Source organism: Penicillium malachiteum (genome assembly GCF_028827825.1).
Source record: "Penicillium malachiteum strain IBT 17515 chromosome Unknown utg000005l:1.0-9002435.0:326005.0-9005861.0, whole genome shotgun sequence".
Taxonomy (NCBI): Eukaryota; Fungi; Ascomycota; class Eurotiomycetes; order Eurotiales; family Aspergillaceae; genus Penicillium; species Penicillium malachiteum.
The window spans coordinates 7,904,755-7,923,756 of record NW_026643099.1 but is presented as its reverse complement, the minus strand read 5'-3'; the positions used below and the strand labels follow the sequence as shown (position 1 = coordinate 7,923,756).

The 19,002-nt window shown below is 47.2% G+C and overlaps 9 protein-coding genes across 9 annotated transcripts; 3 read left to right on the top strand and 6 right to left on the bottom strand.

Annotated features, from left to right (window-relative positions):
• Window positions 1–299: 299 nt before the first annotated feature.
• On the bottom strand, window positions 300–1,406 carry N7483_012936 (GTP-binding protein; the record flags this gene model as incomplete). The annotated part of the gene is made up of 1 exon (XM_057096363.1): window positions 300–1,406. The coding sequence occupies one exon, from the start codon at window positions 1,404–1,406 to the stop codon at window positions 300–302; it is 1,107 nt and encodes a 368-aa protein (XP_056942334.1).
• An 892-nt stretch (window positions 1,407–2,298) lies between these two features.
• Window positions 2,299–3,845, top strand: N7483_012935 (glycosyltransferase; the record flags this gene model as incomplete). The annotated part of the gene is made up of 3 exons (XM_057096362.1): window positions 2,299–2,831; window positions 2,895–3,509; window positions 3,587–3,845. 3 exons carry the CDS (start codon window positions 2,299–2,301, stop codon window positions 3,843–3,845), a joined length of 1,407 nt encoding a protein of 468 aa, XP_056942333.1.
• A 405-nt stretch (window positions 3,846–4,250) lies between these two features.
• Window positions 4,251–5,357, bottom strand: preB (alpha-factor pheromone receptor STE2; the record flags this gene model as incomplete). The annotated part of the gene is made up of 1 exon (XM_057096361.1): window positions 4,251–5,357. One exon carries the CDS (start codon window positions 5,355–5,357, stop codon window positions 4,251–4,253), a length of 1,107 nt encoding a protein of 368 aa, XP_056942332.1.
• A 406-nt stretch (window positions 5,358–5,763) lies between these two features.
• On the top strand, window positions 5,764–5,974 carry N7483_012933 (uncharacterized protein; the record flags this gene model as incomplete). The annotated part of the gene is given in 2 exon segments (XM_057096360.1): window positions 5,764–5,895; window positions 5,906–5,974. The coding sequence occupies 2 exon segments, from the start codon at window positions 5,764–5,766 to the stop codon at window positions 5,972–5,974; spliced, it is 201 nt and encodes a 66-aa protein (XP_056942331.1).
• Window positions 5,975–6,000: 26 nt separating this feature from the next.
• N7483_012932 (tRNA modification GTPase) lies at window positions 6,001–7,959 on the bottom strand (the record flags this gene model as incomplete). Its single annotated transcript, XM_057096359.1, has 3 exons — window positions 6,001–6,019; window positions 6,076–7,616; window positions 7,681–7,959. The coding sequence occupies 3 exons, from the start codon at window positions 7,957–7,959 to the stop codon at window positions 6,001–6,003; spliced, it is 1,839 nt and encodes a 612-aa protein (XP_056942330.1).
• A 3,289-nt stretch (window positions 7,960–11,248) lies between these two features.
• On the bottom strand, window positions 11,249–12,309 carry N7483_012931 (aldose epimerase family protein; the record flags this gene model as incomplete). The annotated part of the gene is made up of 2 exons (XM_057096358.1): window positions 11,249–11,747; window positions 11,816–12,309. The coding sequence occupies 2 exons, from the start codon at window positions 12,307–12,309 to the stop codon at window positions 11,249–11,251; spliced, it is 993 nt and encodes a 330-aa protein (XP_056942329.1).
• Window positions 12,310–12,965: 656 nt separating this feature from the next.
• gpi10 (putative glycosylphosphatidylinositol-alpha 1,2 mannosyltransferase) lies at window positions 12,966–15,420 on the bottom strand (the record flags this gene model as incomplete). Its single annotated transcript, XM_057096357.1, has 4 exons — window positions 12,966–14,397; window positions 14,454–14,848; window positions 14,931–15,161; window positions 15,220–15,420. The coding sequence occupies 4 exons, from the start codon at window positions 15,418–15,420 to the stop codon at window positions 12,966–12,968; spliced, it is 2,259 nt and encodes a 752-aa protein (XP_056942328.1).
• A 475-nt stretch (window positions 15,421–15,895) lies between these two features.
• On the bottom strand, window positions 15,896–17,047 carry N7483_012929 (CIA30 family protein; the record flags this gene model as incomplete). The annotated part of the gene is made up of 3 exons (XM_057096356.1): window positions 15,896–16,274; window positions 16,381–16,615; window positions 16,675–17,047. The coding sequence occupies 3 exons, from the start codon at window positions 17,045–17,047 to the stop codon at window positions 15,896–15,898; spliced, it is 987 nt and encodes a 328-aa protein (XP_056942327.1).
• A 415-nt stretch (window positions 17,048–17,462) lies between these two features.
• Window positions 17,463–18,944, top strand: N7483_012928 (DUF1479 domain-containing protein; the record flags this gene model as incomplete). Its single annotated transcript, XM_057096355.1, has 2 exons — window positions 17,463–17,723; window positions 17,778–18,944. The coding sequence occupies 2 exons, from the start codon at window positions 17,463–17,465 to the stop codon at window positions 18,942–18,944; spliced, it is 1,428 nt and encodes a 475-aa protein (XP_056942326.1).
• Between the last annotated feature and the right edge of the window lie 58 nt (window positions 18,945–19,002).

The window sequence follows — 19,002 nt, the reverse complement described above, 5'->3', positions numbered from 1 at the left end:
CTTATTTTGATTCATGTCCTTTATGTACAGTGCATGTCAACTATTACAGTGTTACTATTTACAATCTAAAGATACCTTATGGAAAATTGATCCCTTGCAGATGACAGTAAACTCATCAGTATCCAGTAGTATCAATCGTAAGTCAAAAGACATCATGGGTATAGACATTTCATCTAGTCTATGTGCATCATCTATTCTAATCTAGATATCATCAATCATCATCCGACCGGGGCGAATCTATGTAACAAAAGGGCCCAACATGAGAGAACGACCTCAATTTCTTGTCCTCCATGGCATTTTTAAGCCAATTTCTCCACGTTCAGTTCACCCTCGCTGGCCTCGGCAGCCTGCACCAAACCACCTGCATCAAGCTTCTTCTTCCACTTGGCAGACTCATATCTAGCCAGAATAAATGTCAAGCGGGCGATGTCATTCTCATTGGCAGTCTCTGCCACAGCCGTGGATGGTGTGCTTGTCCACCGGCCAAATGCCCAATTGAGAATATAGTATCGGGATCCTGAATCGTCACTCTTCTGTCTAGATGAATCCAGGTCCTCTGAAGTTTCACCCAAGGGTGTCTGTGACGAACATCTCACAATTCCCTTGATACGGTAGACCTCTTCTCTCTGCGCCGACGAAAGCAACGTCTCCAGTGCTGCCACATCAATTGCCTTATTTGGAGCAGTAGACCGCAACACAACCGACAAGACCTCAACCTCAGATTGATGGTCATGTTTATGCTCCGAATCATTTTCATGATCATGGTCATGACCATTTGTCTGCACACCTTCCTTCGCGAATAACGCCCCATCAATACCAAGCAAGACCTCCTTCCCAACGCGTCCTTTATCCGACTTGACCCAAGGCGTCTGAACCTCCAAATCGCCCAAACGATCCAAACAAATATCGAATCGCATTTCCGGCACACACTCCCACTTATTGAAAATGATCAAATCCGTATACCGCGCCTGAATCTTCGCAGTGTAACTCGTATCTTCATAACCTTCCCAATTCTCCACATCAATGACGCTAATAACTCCATCCAAAACAAAACTCCCTTCCTCTTCGCGCGCAAGTCGATTCACTTCCATCGCTAACGTAGCAGGGAATGCACTCCCACTAGTCTCGATCACGATACGGTCGGGACATACTTCGCGACGAAGTTGTTCGAGAGCATCGCTGAGTTGTCCCACAAGGTTACAGCATATGCAGCCGTTTAAGAGCTCGCGCACACCGGAGATTGATTGTGTCGCGGCTAATTGTGAGTCGACTGCTACGTCGCCGAATTCGTTTTTCAGGAGCGCGAGTTTGTAGTCTTTTGGGAGTTGAGGAAGGAGGTTTAGGAGTAGGGTCGTTTTTCCGGAGCCGAGGAAGCCTGTTACGATGGTTATAGGGATTGGGGCCATCTTGATGGGTTGAGGTATTTGGATTGGGAGGTGAGGTGGTTGAATGAAAGACAAGAGTTGGTTGGTTTTCGGTGAAGGGACGGACGATGCAGTCATCGCTGCGGGATGGTGGGGCATATACGGAGGACGGCCCTTGCGCATTCCACTTCCTTACACTCCATGTCATGCAATTTGATACATGCGATTGACGATGAAAGTGTAGGGATGAAGAGGTCAACATTATTGAATCGTGATTTTATGAGCTTGTGAGTACAAGGAAAAGCTCTTGTGAAACAATGACTCGATAAGATCAAAGGGTTATCCTGCCCGCTGCTATGCTCTTCCCTGCCCATTTGGTATGTTTAGGTTGCTATATTTGAATATTCAGCACAGGACCCAGAGCGTGGCTCATTATTTTGCGTCATTAGGTGAAAAAATTGCGATCATATACTCATCTGAGGCCGGGTAGTATTCAGTCACTACGGAGGGGCCCTTGAAGAAGACTAATACTGTAAACCTCCGAGTATACATGGCTGGGTATTACAGGATATTGTATGCAATTGTCTCTATCATAACTATCGAAATTGACCGAGATAAGTACATAGTCACAGCTGCTACCTGATCCCATCTCATTCTATGTTTACGGGCGTAGCTTCGAGATTGAGGTTATACAGGATCCATATAAGGCTACTAAAGACCCTATCCAACACGAGGGAATACAAATGATATTCAATTTTATGACTGAGAATTTCATATATAGGGATCTCGGGGCTATCTGGATGTTCGAGTAACCCATTGAGGCGTTGATCAGAATGCTGCTGTACTCAGCTTAATGTTTTCTTGATTTTAATGCGAAGATATCCCATAACTACAGTGCAGCTATCCAAAATTCCATATATGTGCCCTCTTCATAATGTCTTCCAGTTCAACAAATATTCTCTTTCTGACAAACAGCGAGCTTGGTCAAGCCAATGTGTCCCTCGCCGTGGCGGAGGAGTTTCTATTTCACGGAGAATTCCGTGTACACATCGCCTCCTTCAAACCACTCACGGCGTCGGTGGAAGAATTAAACAGGCGTTGTCCGAGTATACATCCCGCCATATTCCACGAGGTAGATGGCCCATGTATGGAAGATCTAGCCATCCGCAGCCATGTCGACCTCATACATCACAGACCGGGGATAATCGGTACAACAGAGGGGTTCCAGAAAGTTAACAAAGCCATGTCAAGTTGGAAACCATCCGAGTATACCAGGGCATATCAGCGATGTCTGGATATCCTGAGGGAGACTCAGCCTGTCGTGGTTGTCCTGGATCCGCTTCTTCATGTTGGCTTAGATGCCTGTCAACACATCACGACTCGACTAGTCGTCCTTTGGCCTGTACCGGCGAAGGATATAGTGATATTGAATCAACCAAATGCAAGGTTTCTATGGCATTATCCGATGTAAGCCAGGTCAAAAACTAGTCCTCGCAAATTCTATCGAATCTTGCTGATTTAACTCCGCAGGGTGGGCTCTGGTTATTCTTACCCATTGCCATGGACATTAATACTGCCTAACATGTATCTATTGCTTCGTGCAGCAATAACAATGAGCACGAGAAATTCTCCGGAAAGACAGACTTCTGCGAATAAAAACGAAGGACAATCTCCATTTCCACTCAAGAATTCCTATTCAAAGGAATCTCTTCACCTAACTCCAGCATTTCCACAAATGGATTTCCCATTACACATACCTTCAAATGTTATCTGCTGTGGTCCCATTCTCCGAAGACACCCATCATTATCTGAGGTAGATCCTGAGATGCAAGCATGGCTTAAAAAAAGAACCATTCTCATTAGCCTAGGATCGCATGTTAGGCCATCTGAAACTGTCGCGCTTGAGATGGCCAAGGCAATTCGGGTTGTGTTGAACAAGCACACCCAGTTCCAGGTCCTATGGAAACTACGTTATGACTGGAAAGAATCAACTGCATTTCGGAAAGTCCTTGGGACGTTTATCGATGCTGGATCTGTTATGATCGTTCCTTGGATCCAGGCTGAGATCATATCTGTTCTTGAAACTGGGAACATAGCTGTGTATGTCCACCACGGGGGAGCCAATTCTTATTTTGAAGCTTGCAAGTATGTTGAAGTTTTCCTTTGAATATGAGACTTGGATGGCAAAGAAGTACTGATGCGAACTCGTTGTTTTGTTCTAGGGTTGGCGCCCCTCAAGTTATTCTACCTCAATGGCTCGATACCTACGACTGTGCAACGCGAGTCGAGTGGCTAGGCATCGGCGTTCATGGAAGTCGCAAAGTAGCGCCTGGGATTGAAGCGACCGAGTTTGCTACCGCCATGGACAAGGTAATTTGTGATGAAAGGATCCATTTGAAATCTGCTGCTATAAGGGACCTCTGTAAGACGACTGAAGGGCGGATTCTTGCCCATGACAAGATTGCAGAGCTCGCTCGATGAAATATTGTAGATTTATCAGCCGATTTCAAATATCATTATTGGTTTGGTCTCATTTAGGGTGGATCTGGTTTGTAGCGAATAGTACGCAAAGAGAGCACATGTACGAAATGTGTGTTTAGGACTGGGCACTGCTTGTAGTCTGCGTTCAAAATGTAAAAATGATTTGGCTCTCATGGAGATAATAAGCGCTTTCCGTTCTAAGGTACAGTTACGCCAATGAAAGATGAAGAAGAATAAGATAAAAAAGAGATAGGTTAGAAGTAAACGAAAGTGTAGGATGTGTATCAGCACACACCAAATCTAGCCCATCCTAGATATTTCTCAGAGAGTTCCTGCCATGTCCTGAAATTTTTGATATCGAATAGATAGGAATGGCGGCGGCTAGTCATGAAGACTTAAACCAACTTAGACCGACGAATTCTTTCGGTGAGTGCTGGTGACAGAGATATCATGCTCAACAGAAATCCCCAGAGGCATCTCAGAATCATGGGAATGCTTAGACATAACCTGATCCGAGTAGCACAAAGTCTGAGCCGCAGAGCTAGCTGTCATCTCAGTCGCAGTCTGCTTGGAGCGAAGAGTGGTGTCACTGTCAAAAGCCAGCTTTTGCCACAGGTTGCGTCGATGACCAGGAACAGGCTCAGTGCGGTGGGCGTCAATTGTAGCCCCTGCCCAAATAGATGACAGTGGCAGAGAAAGAGTTACCAGCGTCAGGACATTGGAAGAAATTTCTGGAATCGAGACAGCGTGCTGGAGGATCGTGAACACAGCAGGAATGGTCATAGTCTGGCATCCACAGACGAAGATCACTTTCATGGGCCCGAAGTCTCGAACACCCAGGCTTCGGCGTTGGTGAATGGCAAATCCAAGCTTGACTACGAACACGGCGCAGAAGAAGCAGATGCTAATCGTGATCACAATGCCTTCGGCACTCTCTAGCCAGCGGATGTCTTTGAAGGAAGACAGGGTGATGATCTCGATGCAATTCTCAACCATGAATCCCATGCGAAATCCGATTGGAACTAGAGCCATCAGAACAGACCCTGCCAGCAGGAGCTTTCGGTATCGACGGCGAAGAGTGGAACATATGACATAAACCTGGAGCACAAGCGAGCACTCGAAGAAGACAATGACGAGAGTCTCAAAAATCACTGCCACAACTGAGATAGCATAGGCACGAGAGTCAACGTGGGAGTAGTCGCCAGTAAAATAGGGGTAGATGTCCTCGAATCCAGTCGTGAAAGAGATGCATTGAAAGAGCAGACGCAAGAAATTTGCCGACAGAGCCAGTGCATTGAGCAAGAAGACAGATGAGCGACGCTTGTCTCGGTGGGTCAGAAGTAGAAGAACGATGAGAAGAACTGCCGTTGCACCAAGCTGAGCTCCATAATCGATGCAAGCCCGGATGTTGTACTGGGAAAAGTCCTCAAGAACGGGAAGGGGGACATTGATAGGCTCGTCATCCTGCCCATGGATCACAATAAGCTGAGTCAAAGGATCGTATGGAGCCATCTTGTCGTTACGAAGGAAGTTTTCTCATATGAAGAGCAATTATTATGTTGATGTCAACTTGAAATCTCGATGCCTAGAACTTGAACTGTGTCGAGGAGAGAAGGGTTGATATGAGAAAGCAAATGGTTTCATTATAGAATATTTAATGTCTTCGATGACAAGGCTGCAAGATCCATTAAATCCGTTCAACTGTCGCATAGTGAAGAGTCGAAACAAACAATGAGTGCTGAAAATAGGTGGTCGGCCAAGAAGCGTTGACGTTCTGGGCGAAAGTGAAGTTGTAGGGGGGAAGAACAATACTAACGGAGAACAATGCTAAGCTGAGACAAAGGGAACCACCACATCTCTTCCACTGGGCAGTTCGGCTTGCCGATCATAAGATACACTCGGTTTCCTTCACTGTAAAATGATTTTTTGGATCGCTTTAAATTATCTCGCTGTCCGTATCCGAGACTATATTGATTTTGTTTCTGGTGGTGGATTCGAGATTCGACAAGATGAGACGAAATTTGGTTATGGTGGAGATTTGATTCACGAAGTATATACAGATCTGGAGTAAAGAACCATCTCATACACCATTCATGGATGATTTACGCGTGAAGAATGGCGAAATATGATACAGAGCCATCTTTCATCCTGCTCCTCATTTTCCAACACAGAACCTACGACTCGGTTAAAAACGCCATACTCAAAAATAGTAACGGATGATGGAACTCACTTTTCAAAAACAACACCCAGAACATCTTCGACGTCTCCGCTCTCCCCTTTGCCGGTGATCTTGGCTAGCATATCGGCTGCGAATCGTAAGTGCTCGGCAGCAGTGACTATGTCAACCTCGGATCCAGCAGAGTCAAACAGGGCATTGCTCGGGAACTCGGCATGATCTGAAATAGGCTTGGAGGTTTGCGTAATGAAGTCTTCCAGTTGTTCGAGACATAGCTGCAAATTGGAACTCTGTCGGTGAGTTACGCCGAGTGAGTCTTCCCAATACGAAGTGTCATATTGGCTATTCTGGTCCCCTTCGATGGCCAATGGCGAAGCAATTTCCTCGAATGTGGAGATCAGTCCGCGTAGGAACTGCTGCAGATTGCCAGGATCAACTCGATCTGTGGAGACAAATCCGAGTCGAGACTCGTCGCAGGAGATGGCGAAGACTCGTTTAGCTGGAACACTCGGGAAAAGGTCTCGAATGGTATCTGCCAGATCCTGCGGTAGCGTGTCATTAATATTCGAGTTTGGAAGCTTGTCGCACTTGTTGATAGCAATTACAAGGCATTTCCCAGCCTGGACGCAATCATTAACGGCATCAAGAACCTCGAACTCCACAGATAAACGAGGACCGCCTGCGGTTTCCTCGACTGAGAGCACAACAATTACAACATCGGATTCCAGCGCCCGTGCTCTCGCACGACGAATCCCTTCCTTTTCGACCGCTCCGATGACAACCGAGTCTGCAGACCCAGTGCCCTTTGACTCGGCCCGAATGCCTGCCATGTCCCCGAGCTTACAATACCAACCACCCAGATCAACGCCAACATCCACAATATCACGGGTCGTCCCCTCTTCCGTACTCACAATCGCTGCTTCTTTGCCCACGACTTGATTCAATAGAGAACTCTTGCCAGCATTTGGAGCTCCCAGAAGTGCAACACGAATCCCATTACGAAGTAGTTCTCCCTTCGAGGCATTCTGAATGTGAAGCCCAATTTGTACCTGTAATGCCTGAACCTGTGTAGATACCGATGAGATGAGATCTTCAGTTGATTCGTCAAAGTGCTGGTCCTCAGAGAAGTCGATCAAAGCCTCTAGCTCGCCACGCGCATAGAGTAACTGCTGGCGCCACTCCTCATATCGATTCAGTAGCGCATCACTAGACCCTCGAACTGCCAGACGTCGCTGCTGCTCTGTATCTGCAGATAATGTATCACCCAGCGCTTCAATCTGTGGAAGACCAAGCCGATTGTTCATGAAAGCCCGTCGTGTAAACTCGCCCGGCTCGGCATAACGTACGATCGCGTCGGGTTGATTCGTCCGTCCAATTGCGGCAAGAACCGCCTTTACAATTGCCGGCCCTCCGTGAATATGGAATTCGAGGATATCTTCGCCCGTCACGGTTTTCGGTGTTGGGAAGTAAAGGACTAGTGCGCCCGCGTCTAGGACTGTGTTGGAAGATGGAGGATGCGACGGGTCGTAAAGGGTACGTAATGCAGCGAAACGCGGCTTGGGGATGGGCTTTTGTGGGCAAAGTGCATTATAGATCTGGTTTTCAATATCGTTAGCAAAAGGGCCGTCATTGGAGTAAGAATCCTGGTGATGCACTAACAGCGACGCAGGCGGGTCCAGAAACCCGTACGACAGCAATCGCAGCTCTACCTGATGCTGTGGATAGAGCATATATCGTAGAGTCTGTCTCAAGCATGAAGTTACTTCGTACGGACGAAGAGAAGCTCCTAGTGAGCTCAAATGGCCCTGGCCGAGCCGTCGATGGGCGCGTTGAGATGTGGTGAACGCATGACTTATGCTGGCCTGCTCTCGATATTTGACTCCATGTGGGGCAAAAGGGAGACGCCCAGCGCAATATTCGAGAGCGAGACGCTTGCATGCGGAGGACTTAAAAGTATAACTCTCCAAAGCGTCTTTTCAACAGGCGTGAAGCTCGTCACTGCGACGCGCATTTTTAGTCGCCGTAGACTGATAATAGCGATAAGATAAGATTAAGGCAATAAGGCAATAAGGCTGTAAGGCATCAATGCAATCTATACGGAGCATTGAAGCATTCGATTCTATGGATGCCTTCGACCAGCATGTTCAAGCTGAAAGGTTTTTACATACTAAGCCTCAGGATCCTAAGTCTCACTATTTGAGATTGAAGTTGCTAGTTACCATAACTATCAATTGAGAAATTTTACTTCAGATGTTGGAAGGTCGATATGTTCTATGACGTTGAATTCAGAAGATTGAAAACGCGTGTAAATGTGATGCTTTGAGCTCTTCAAGATATCAGCTGTGGCGTGTTTTCAAACTTCACCATCTGGGTGGAAAAAACATTGAAAGATGATACAAATTCTGTGGCTATGTTAAGCCTTCCATTAATCCAGCTCAGTGTCTCCATGTTTCTATGCACTTCATGCCCACTATCCTCGCTGTGCCGATTGTCCTGAAGTTTCATCGAAACGCGCCACGGTCACAGCTTCTTGAGTTTTTCGATTCGCGCGGTCAGATGTTATCGAGATAACAAGTGATGCAAGCAAAAGTAGATTGGAATCGCGCGGTCAGATGTCATATCGAGTATGACAAGTGATGCAAGCAGAGTTTACTCGGATATCGCTAGCGCAACCTGTGCCGATTGTCCTGAAGTCTCATCAAAGCCCGCCACGGTTCATTGCATCTCGAGGTTAGTCGAGAGGCAAATCATTCCGATTGTCCTGAAGCTTTAAAGAGACCCGCCACGGTCACAGGAGCTTGAAATCGTCGCTTCGGAGGGTTCGTTTATTCGTATCGGGGATATCTCGTTCATGCAACTACGCCGATTGTCTTGGAGCTTCATTGAACATTTGAATGTATGTTGATTGGGGAATCTTTTTTGTTTTTTGATTATGGTGAGAGCTTTGGATGGAGCGTTTGTGTGGATTTCTTCCTTCTTGTGGCATGTTGTTCTCGTTTTCTTTTGTTTCTTCTTTTTGGTTTTGTTTTTGTACAAGCCCAATTGAGGAGATATTGGAGGGAGAAAGTTCCAGTGATGGAAGCTTGAAGAAAAAAAGCTTGAAGGAAGGAAGCTTAGAGGAAGATGCAGGGATAGAACCTTGAATGAAAAATTTTGGTCTGATCGATGATCATTTCTTGAGCATTGCTTTCGTTTTGATGAAGGCCACGTTGAATGGGGGTTTTTTGTTTTGTTTTCGTTTTTGTTTTTTTGTTGAAAGGTTCAATGAAGCTCACCACGGTCGTAGAGGCATGAGATATTTGATTCGGAGATATCAAATGCAAGCTATGCCGATTGTCCTGAAGTTTCAATAAGACCCGCCACAGTGATCAAGCTCGAGGTCGCAGTGTTTTCAGAGCAAGGCTGATTGTCCTGAAGTTTTATTGAAACCCGCCACGGTCATATCCAGCATGTCGTAAAAGAAGAAGAAAGTAGAAAGCATGTAGGGGGTGGAGCCCAGAGAATAGGCTAAGTCGGAGTTAGCGAGTGAGCAGAGTGTTTTGGATGGAGATGTCAAAAACCTTTCCATGTATCCCCCCAAAGCCAAATGCCCATGAGACCAGTAGACAGAAGAGTGGTAAGGAGATGTTGAAAAGAGGGTGCTCTGACAATGAAGAAGATGTTGGACCATGTGATTTTGGTGTAAGATAAGGTCAACAAGGTGAAGTAGTGTCAACAAGGTGAAGTAGTGTCAACAAGGTGAAGTGGTGTCAACAAGGTAAAGTGATGTTGACAAGGTGAAGGCGCGTCAACAGAGTGAACTCATGTCAACAAGTTGAAGTGGTGTCAACAAGGTGAAGTGGTGTACACAGAGTGGGGTCACGTCAATAAGTTGAAGACGCGTCAAGGAGGTCAAGGAGGTCAAGTAATGTCAACAAAGTAGAGCGGTGTCAATAATGGTCAGGGCATGAGAAGGCATGATGAGATAAAGATGGGATACCATGTTGGGTATCAGGGAATGTTAAGAGATGATGAAATTCTATAAAGATGATGAGACGTGGATGAGATGTTGATGAGAAAGTGTGTAGAGGAGGATGGTTGAAGGAGGAAGAAATCCTGGAGTAAGAGATAATCTGGGGAATTTATACTTGGTGGGTGGGTCCTGGAAGATCACACACATGGCTCGGGATCGACCAATCAGGAGCTTGAGATTCTACTGCTGTACTTGAGCATCGCTCCCAATATAAAAATGGCAGACACACAATGCTTATTGACTTCAAGCTCTAAAATCACAAATATACAGCAAGCGAGCCAATCATCTGTCAGGATCACAAATTCTAAGCGACCCAATGATGTACAAGAGATTCTGCGAATATACTTTGACATCGTTCTCGATAGAAAATTAGCTGCATCACTATGCAACTCTACCTTTCTAGAATCTCCTTCTACAAATCACCTTAATAATATAGAGTCATGCATTAGGAATTTGATCAGTTTTTGGAAATGAAGGCCTAAATCTTTTACTAAAATTAATGGACCTCCGGGTTGATGCTGGCCACGTCAGGCTGTAACCTTGAGCCCTGGAGGGAATCCCGTAGGCACGTGCGGTCTCCTTGGCTGCAAATTTATACTATCATGTAGTATATCTTACTGAACTGAAGACTATTAGTGGGGAATTATGAACATCGAAGTGCTCCGAGTCGTGCGGGATACTAGAATCCAGATATATTTCCGAGTCGTCATCCTTGGAAATTTTATAGGCCCTATGTAGGTACTATGTAGTAGTGCAGCATGATATCCATATAGTATGTACTACTACCTATGCCACCTGGAACTTGAATGTTAACTGCATGCACATGTGGTACTACCTAGTAGTACTAGTCAGGTATATGATCCTAGTATTGACGGAGACTGGCAGGATTTATCAATCCATGAAGATAATTTAGACATCTGGAGTGATCTTGATAGTCAAATGATGAAATTTATTTTCAAATAATAGGCTATTTACATCCAGATATCTGTTGCATCAAAACTTGAGGAGTGTGGACTTCCAAGTGGCCGCTGACCAGACCAGAACAGCCCAGAGCAGCCTGAGCGGGTTCACCTTGAACAAGTCGCAATCAGTCAGGGTGTCCGAGATCTGGCTTTCTAAAGTCTTCATTGATGGTTTAGTTTCATTCCCCTCCTTAATGGCTCTAGGGACACCAAAACACTAGGCGACTAACCCTAGCTAGGACTGAAATGTCCTCTAAGCCTTCCAAGCCTTGTAAACATTCTTGCAACCAAAGATCTGGCCTTTCTTAAGCAAGACCTGTGACCGCCATTCTGGCTCGTTAATAGCATTCACGTAGCGGCTGGGTTCCACACAGAATCCGGCGCCTTCGGTGTGAGCCGGGGCACCATCAATAGATGGCACATTAATGTACTTGCCCGTGTAGAACTGGAATGCAGGCTCTGTGCTGTAGACTTCGAGATGAATGCCTGTGTTGGGGTTGCTGAACTGGGCTTGACGACGAAGGGGCAAGCCACGAGTGTCGAGGGGAATCTTGGATGGGTCGGTCTCCATGATGAAGACGTCGTCGATGTGGGGACCCGCTGCTTCGAGCTCGAATAATTTGGTTACCTCACGAGGGAACTTCGCAATCTTTCCTACTGGGATACCGGTGGAGTCGATGGGGAGATAGTCATCAGTTTCCAGTTGAGCGGTGGTACCGGTGATGGTTGGGCCGTCACCGATGTTAAAGTAGCTGTTGAATATTATCAGTCAGCTGCTGCGATAGTTCAATGGTCATTTGAAGATCTTGGGAGAGTTTACCTGTGGTTGGTGATGTTGACAACGGTCTCCTCGCACTCGTCACCAACAAATTCCACCTCATACTCGGTCGTGAGAACGGTCTTCTCATCTTCCTTACTGGCAGTGTACCAAACGCGGACCTCCACTGTTCCAGGATACCCCTCCTCCGCATCCTTGCAGAGATATTTGAAGAGCAGAGAATCATGTCCATGGCGACTCACGGTGTGCGGGCCGTCAAAAACGCGCTTTCCCCAGCCTTTTTCGCCGCCATGAAGAGCATTGGGTCCATTGTTCTTCACGAGTTGGTAATTGCGACCGTTAAGGTTGTTAATTTGACCATCCTTGAGACGGTTGGCAACGCGACCGATGGTAGCACCGTAATGCGCAGTGTTGTACTGGACATAGTGTTCTTGTGTGGGGAACCCGAGGACAATGTTCTTGCCTCCGACACGGAATTCCTGAATGATGGCTCCAAGGGGCAGGAAAGTGAACTCGGCTTGTTGAGGAGCAGGCATTTTGAAGTACTTTGTGAATCCTTTTTTCCGTATGGGTGCAGGGGTCAGTTGTATCAAGGTGGGATGAAGAGTTCGGGGTCTGGCATGACGTTCGAACCCCGCAATGTAACGGAATGGTCCACCGCAGGGTAAATTGACAGGAGGCCGGTGGGGGCGCTCGAGGTTTAGCCTAAAAACGGAGGTATTTTGAATACAGCCATAAAGGCAGGTGGGTTTCAAGGTTAGGTGGATGCCGATATTGTTGAATTTAGGCATGTCGGGTTTTTTCATAGTATCTAGTGCTGCAAGTCATAATTGGGGCCCGCTTTCTCGTGGCTACATCATGCCGCTTTCATCAGAGCATCCATGGATAAACACATAGGCTAGGTACTACCTAGGAGTTTCTAGTTAATTCAAGACTTGCACAGTATCCATTACTGATTTTGAGTCCGAGGTTTTGTAGCATGCTTCAATGGGCTTAAATTGAGCACTCTTGCAAAGATAGCGTGGGAGGAAAGATTTCATAATATGGTGTCACAAGTATGTACTTCAGCTCGACGCTCTATAAACAATCATTATTAAACTAGAATTATTGCGGTTGGAACGAAACACTCGTCGATGGCGAGTGGTCGGGTTCTGTAAATCTTAGAATCAGCAGGTTAAAGAGACACGAAGATTCATGACCACAGCTCACGCTCTCTTTTACTGATTTTCTTCGCAGTTGGCCCTCCAAGCCATTCCGGCCAAGACGGAACCCAATCATGCCAGGAGTTCCCACGTCGGAAGTTGGCGAGGAACATATCAAGACGAGAACGTTTCTTCCAGGGCCAATGCGAGTGGGATGAGAAAATGGATAGAGTGGAGCGCTTCAATGAGGTGAACGAGAATGAAGAGGGGGACATGGACCATGAGCGGAAACTTGAAACCAGGGACTTCCATCCGCGTTTTTGTTGACGAGCAGCTTCATTCTTGAAAGAAGTCAATATGCGTTCAAATTGAATTTCGCGATTTTCTTGCGCGCGACGATGTGTGTCTGAACGCCAGGTGTCCTGTTCGGCTGGATCGAGACACCAGACAACAATATCTCCACTGCGCCGCCAGTCATCATGCCAGGGTGTATTCCAGGTGCGCCAGCATTCGCCATATGAGGAGCCACGGATGAGGCTTCGCATAGTTGGTTCTAGTTGCGCAAAGAAGATAAGATAATCGGGCCATTCATGCAGTGTCGGGTTGTCGTCGCTAACTAGTTGTCGCGACCCAGTTATGTAGCTTGGTCGACGAGGGAGATGGCGGAGTCCGCCGCCCATATGCTCGCGCAGAAACTGATTTGGGTCGTCATAGAACTGGTCGGCTTCATCCCGGTAGACAGCCTTCTGTGTTTTGTTCATATCGATGGGTGGTTCGCAGGAAAGAGCCCATGCATCAATTGAGGGATAAACAAGATGGGAGCGCCATGGAGTGCTATGACAAGGCATCAGAAACCCTGCAGTAATTCCAGTCTCAGGCGTCGAAGAAGTTTGAAATGTAGGATATTCCTCTACCCTGTTCACAGAAGAATGGGCTTCGTGTTGACGACGAAGATAAGTAAGAACATTGAGAGGCCCCGCGGCGTGAAAATAGGATGTGTATGTCGCAATTGCGACGTTGACAAGTATGAGGAAAATAAGAAGGAGCCGAGTGGGAGTATGAACATGGGAGCTAGATTCCAGAGCCGGCCAGAACTTTTGTACCAAGCGTGGCGCGGCCAAGATATGAAGTGAGGGAAGCAAAGGATAGATAAACCTAACTTCTTTGTGCGAAACAATCGACAGAATGAAGGGCATCACTATGCATGTTGTCGCTAATTGCACTCTGATTATAGTCTGAAGCTTATCGGAGGCTGTAGAAGTTCGAGTTTTCAATGTGTAATATAATCCGGTAGCCGCAAAAGGCACAAGTGTAGTTAGCAGAAGCAGGAAGCCCTGCGAAAGATAGTAATGCAAATCATTGCTACCATAAAACACCGCTAGGCCTTGCGCGATATTGAAGTATAGAAAGCGTAGCGGAGGAAATGTCCAGAACCCATAGAAGAGGCGATCAGCCCCTGCTGATACAGCTAGGATAGCAAGCCTATTACTCTGTGTCAGTAAATAGTATGATAATAATCTCGAAGAAGGGCAGCAGACCCGCAGAGTAAGACTTCGCGAATAAGAGTCTTACGCTGATCCCAGCAACATTGAAACCAAGCGAATCCAGCTAAGGTCGCCCAGATGATGATATTTGTTGGGCGGAGGATGCAGGCTAATGCAGCTAAGCACAGGCATTTACGGAGACTATAGCATATTTTAGCGTCTGGCATCGAAGCACTTGAATAAATCAATTCATACCCAAGTAGGATCGCGTGAGCCTCTGCGGGGGCCTTCTCGCTGCTATTCTTGCGATCATTGCCGCTTTTGATATCAGCTGACCATTTCCATGGCCAGAATTCTAGCGCGAAAACAGTAAGAGTGGTTTCCAGGGAATTGGAAAATGTTCTTGTGGAGCAGAACCATTGCCAGGGATTAAGAACAGTAGCAATCAACTTTTATCCAAATTAGTCTAAATGATCGTTCAAAACTTTACGTCGCGACTATAAGTTCAAAATGGTATTGTATAGCACCTACAGTTGCCCAGGCACCACGAGAGTCCTCTCCATAAATGCGGCTCGCAAGCTTCCAAGTATAGAAATCACCTGTTGCTGCTACCACAGCCTGCAACCCTTTGGGGCCGGTAATCAGGAGATTCGCGCGAGTGGCGGGAGAGAGAGAAAGAAGGATCGCAAGGTAATCCGAGATTTTATAGACTGCCGCGAAGAGGAGAGGGTGTAGTGAGGATCGCAATTGGTGTCGCCATTCCTGATTAGAGCACGGTCAGCAAATGGTATCGCACGAGCAAGTCACCTTTCATACTCACCCATGTCAACCAGGCCCCCTGGTCTTTTCCGAAAGCAACTTGCCAGGCGGGCTCGAGTGCTTGAAAGAACTCATCCGGCTGGAAGAATGTGCGTACTACCAGTGCATTTACCAGGCGAAATGCAATCAGGCAGAGGAAGACGTTCGGGCCTGGCGCGGGGGCGACGCGGTGTAGACGCGGAGAGGAACCGGGGGGAGGCATGATTCAAGACGAATGAGCGCAGCAGCAAACACAACCCGAGAAGTCCCACATAGGTAACTAGAGGGATCAGCTTGTCATGTTAAATGTTGCAAACACAATGATAGCAGAGGGGATTCAGAAGAGCACAAAGGAAATGACCAAGCTAAGATCATCCCGCGGCTCTTTGAGCTGCGGCCTAAGGCAGCGATGCGGGATTCCGGGGTAAACATGGCAACACATGTGCATGCTTAATTGTATTGGTCTCGACTCAATTTTCTATTTAATTACTAGTATCCATTGCTCAAGTGCTATTATGCACTGATAGTACATGCAGGAACCTTGGAATTAAAATGTTCAAATAGTACTATTCACCGAGTCCAAGCACCTGAGCCTAGTACGTACTATATATTCCAACATGAACTTGAGTGACGAAATTCATTCATAATTACCCATTTAATGTACAAATTGTGGCGGGTTGAATAAATTTGCATATGCACTACTCTTCCCATTCTGATCGAAGTCCCCTCAATCCTTTCTTGTCGGTCTCTGGCTTCTTCTGGCTCTGAACTTCTGATTCCTGGCTAGATTCAGCCCAAGCAGAGCGAACACCTTCATCAAGTGGCAACGCATCGGCACCACAAATGCGACGTTCCTCCTCAATGTCTGCTTCGCCCATACCATTGGTTGCCCAAATCTTGTGAATGCGTAGATCATAGGGTCCCTCGATACGGTCGGTCAAACCAATACCAATACTCTTCACCCGTTGTCGAATAATGGAAGTTTGTGGCTCAATCACAAAGCCATGGTTGGTTCGAACGAATGAGTTAAAGGGGAGGAACACTGTCTCCCAGCCAGTAGTTCCAGAGGTGGTGGCGCTAGATGTAGAGGAAATCACGGTGGACTCAGGGGGGGATGTCGGAAAGTGCGGATGGGATGCTATCGGGGTATAGTTCCTCTGCAGCCTCCGCATCCCGAGCTGACTTGGCGTATAAGGCCTGATCTGTAGTAGCGGCGCCGTCTTGCACGCGATGGTGGCGAGTGTATAGTCTGTGTTGGTGGATATCTGTCTCGACGAGGGAGTCTGTTTGAATGTTCACAGTGTATCGGCGACCATCGGATTTAATGCGCAGCGCGAGGTAGGCATAAGGATCCACATCCCAAAATAGACGGCCAAAAAGCCAGAGGCCGCGATCCTTATTGCGGAAAGCAGCATAACCTGTTGTGAAGTCGGCGCAATTAGTACTGAGCCACATACAAGAGGACAAAGTGACGCACCAGTTCTTTCAACTCGCCAATTATCGGGTAGTTTTGTAGAAATGCTGCCGTGGAATCGTATATGGGCAGGGTCGTTGGAGGAGGGATCGGCCGGTTCGTAGTCTAGACTCGCGGTGCTGAAACCGCCGACGGCACGATCGGCGAAAGTTTTGCACTCGGAGACTGTACGCTCGTCCTCAAAATTGAGCAGGGTATAGGGCTTAGTAGGCGTATGAAGCGCTTCGGTGTTCCAGGCTATTTTATGCTTTGTGAGTATTTTAGCAGTTTGGGAAATAGAGATTCCAACTGTACCAATTTTTGAGAGGCGACCAAGTTCTTCAGCACTGCGCCGAAAGAAGCCGCCTTGAGCGGCAAGTCTCCGTGTGGGAATCATTGCTGCAAGGTATCAATGCGAACTTAGAGAAAGCTGAAGAGGGAGCTTTGGAATGAGTGAAAGTTGCGCGCTAATCAGCCGCGATAAGATAGCTCCGACTCGTATGATTTCATGCCATCTATTCTGTCTGCTTAATAAGGGGTCCAATATTTGGCACTTAGACATCAATGCTACTGTCGACACCTGAAAAACAAGGTTGGAATCCCCTCTCACTACGTCATATCTCCACGTTGAACGGCCACCGTGAATAGCGAGATGCGATTGGTGGAGCGGGTAGACTACTACATTGGGAATGCGGCCCTCTTCCACTTTTGGAAATGCCGACACTAAACTGTTCGTACTCCGCACTATTGTTGGATATATAAGGTCCATTTGACCCAGGAGACATGAGGGAAGTACAAATCAAGCTTTCAAAATGTCTCGACTACTTTCAAAACTGCCCCTTCGTGCGGCGTCAACATCCGCCACTACTCAAACCACCAAGGCTGCTGGGGATATCTCATCCGTCTTTCCCAGTCTCCGACCAGATTACCAGCCTGAGCCGCTACCTCCTCGATTTCAGGAATTGAAAACCAAATTCTTTGAGAAAAATGAAAAGACCCTGACGGAGAGTTGGAAAAGACTCTTGCCGAGTCTTGAGGCTGAGGTGGAGAAAATCAAGGCCAAGGGTAGCGATGTATGTGAAATGCTCGAGAACTAGATCCTTCAAGATGCTAACATGGTGATATAGATCATTCCCTCTGTGGAGTACTCTGATGTCATTTCTGGAAAGATCAGTGAAACTACCATGAAGGAGATTCGACACCGGGGAACTGTGGTCGTTCGAAATGTCATTCCACGAGACATCTCGCTAGACTACAAACAGCGAGCCCGAGACTATATCGCTGCAAACCAAGAGCGTGTAAAGGCATTCCCATCCGACTCACCAGCTGTCTATGAGCTTTACTGGACGCCTTCGCAAGCGGAAGCCCGTGCTCATCCCAATATGTTGGACACCCAGCGCTTTCTGCAACGCCTGTGGCACTCGTCGGATCCCAATACCAGAATCTCAACAAGGAACCCATTGACATATGGTGACCGACTCCGTATCAGAAATCCTGGTGACTCCAAGTTTGCATTGGGCCCCCACGTTGACGGTGGCTCGCTCGAGCGCTGGGAAGATCCAGAGTACGCGAGTGTTTACAGCAAGATCCTTGAGGGTGAATGGGAGCAGTATGACGCATGGGACGCCAAGCACCGCCTTTCGGCGAAAATGGATCTATACAATGGTGCAGGTGCCTGCTCAATGCTACGTTTTTTCCAGGGATGGCTTTCCATGTCTGATACTGCTCCTGGCGAGGGAACACTTCACGTTTGCCCCATGGTCTTACACAGCACTGCTTACACCATGCTCCGACCATTTTTCGATCTTCAAAGCCAGAAACCCAACTTGGATGCCACATTCCCTGGCTCCGTCCCTGGCGCTGCTCAGGAGTATAACCCTGTCACACATCCTCACCTTGAGCTGGAGTCAACAATGGTTTCGGTACCACGGGTTGAACCTGGTGACTTTGTTGCTTGGCATTGTGATTCATTGCACTCGGTTGATAAGGAGCACTGTGGTACTGGTGATTCTAGCGTCATGTATATCCCCGCTACTCCTCTGTGTGACATGAATGTCGACTACCTCCTCAAACAACGCGAGGCCGCTTTGACATACTCACCGCCATGGGATTTCCCTGGTGCTGGTGGCCCGGGAGAACGTGGCTTTGAAGGCGCCTTGGAGTGGTCTTCTATCAATTCTGAGGGTCAACGTGCGATGGGACTGGGCGACATGCCCTGGGAGATTGAGAGCACTATGACGGATGGTGAGAAGGAGGCAGTGCAAGCAGCCAACAAACTCTGCTTCGGTGTCTAAGAGGTGTGTCAAAGAGGCGTCTTGTATATTATGCAACAAAACCAGAGATAGCAATCTC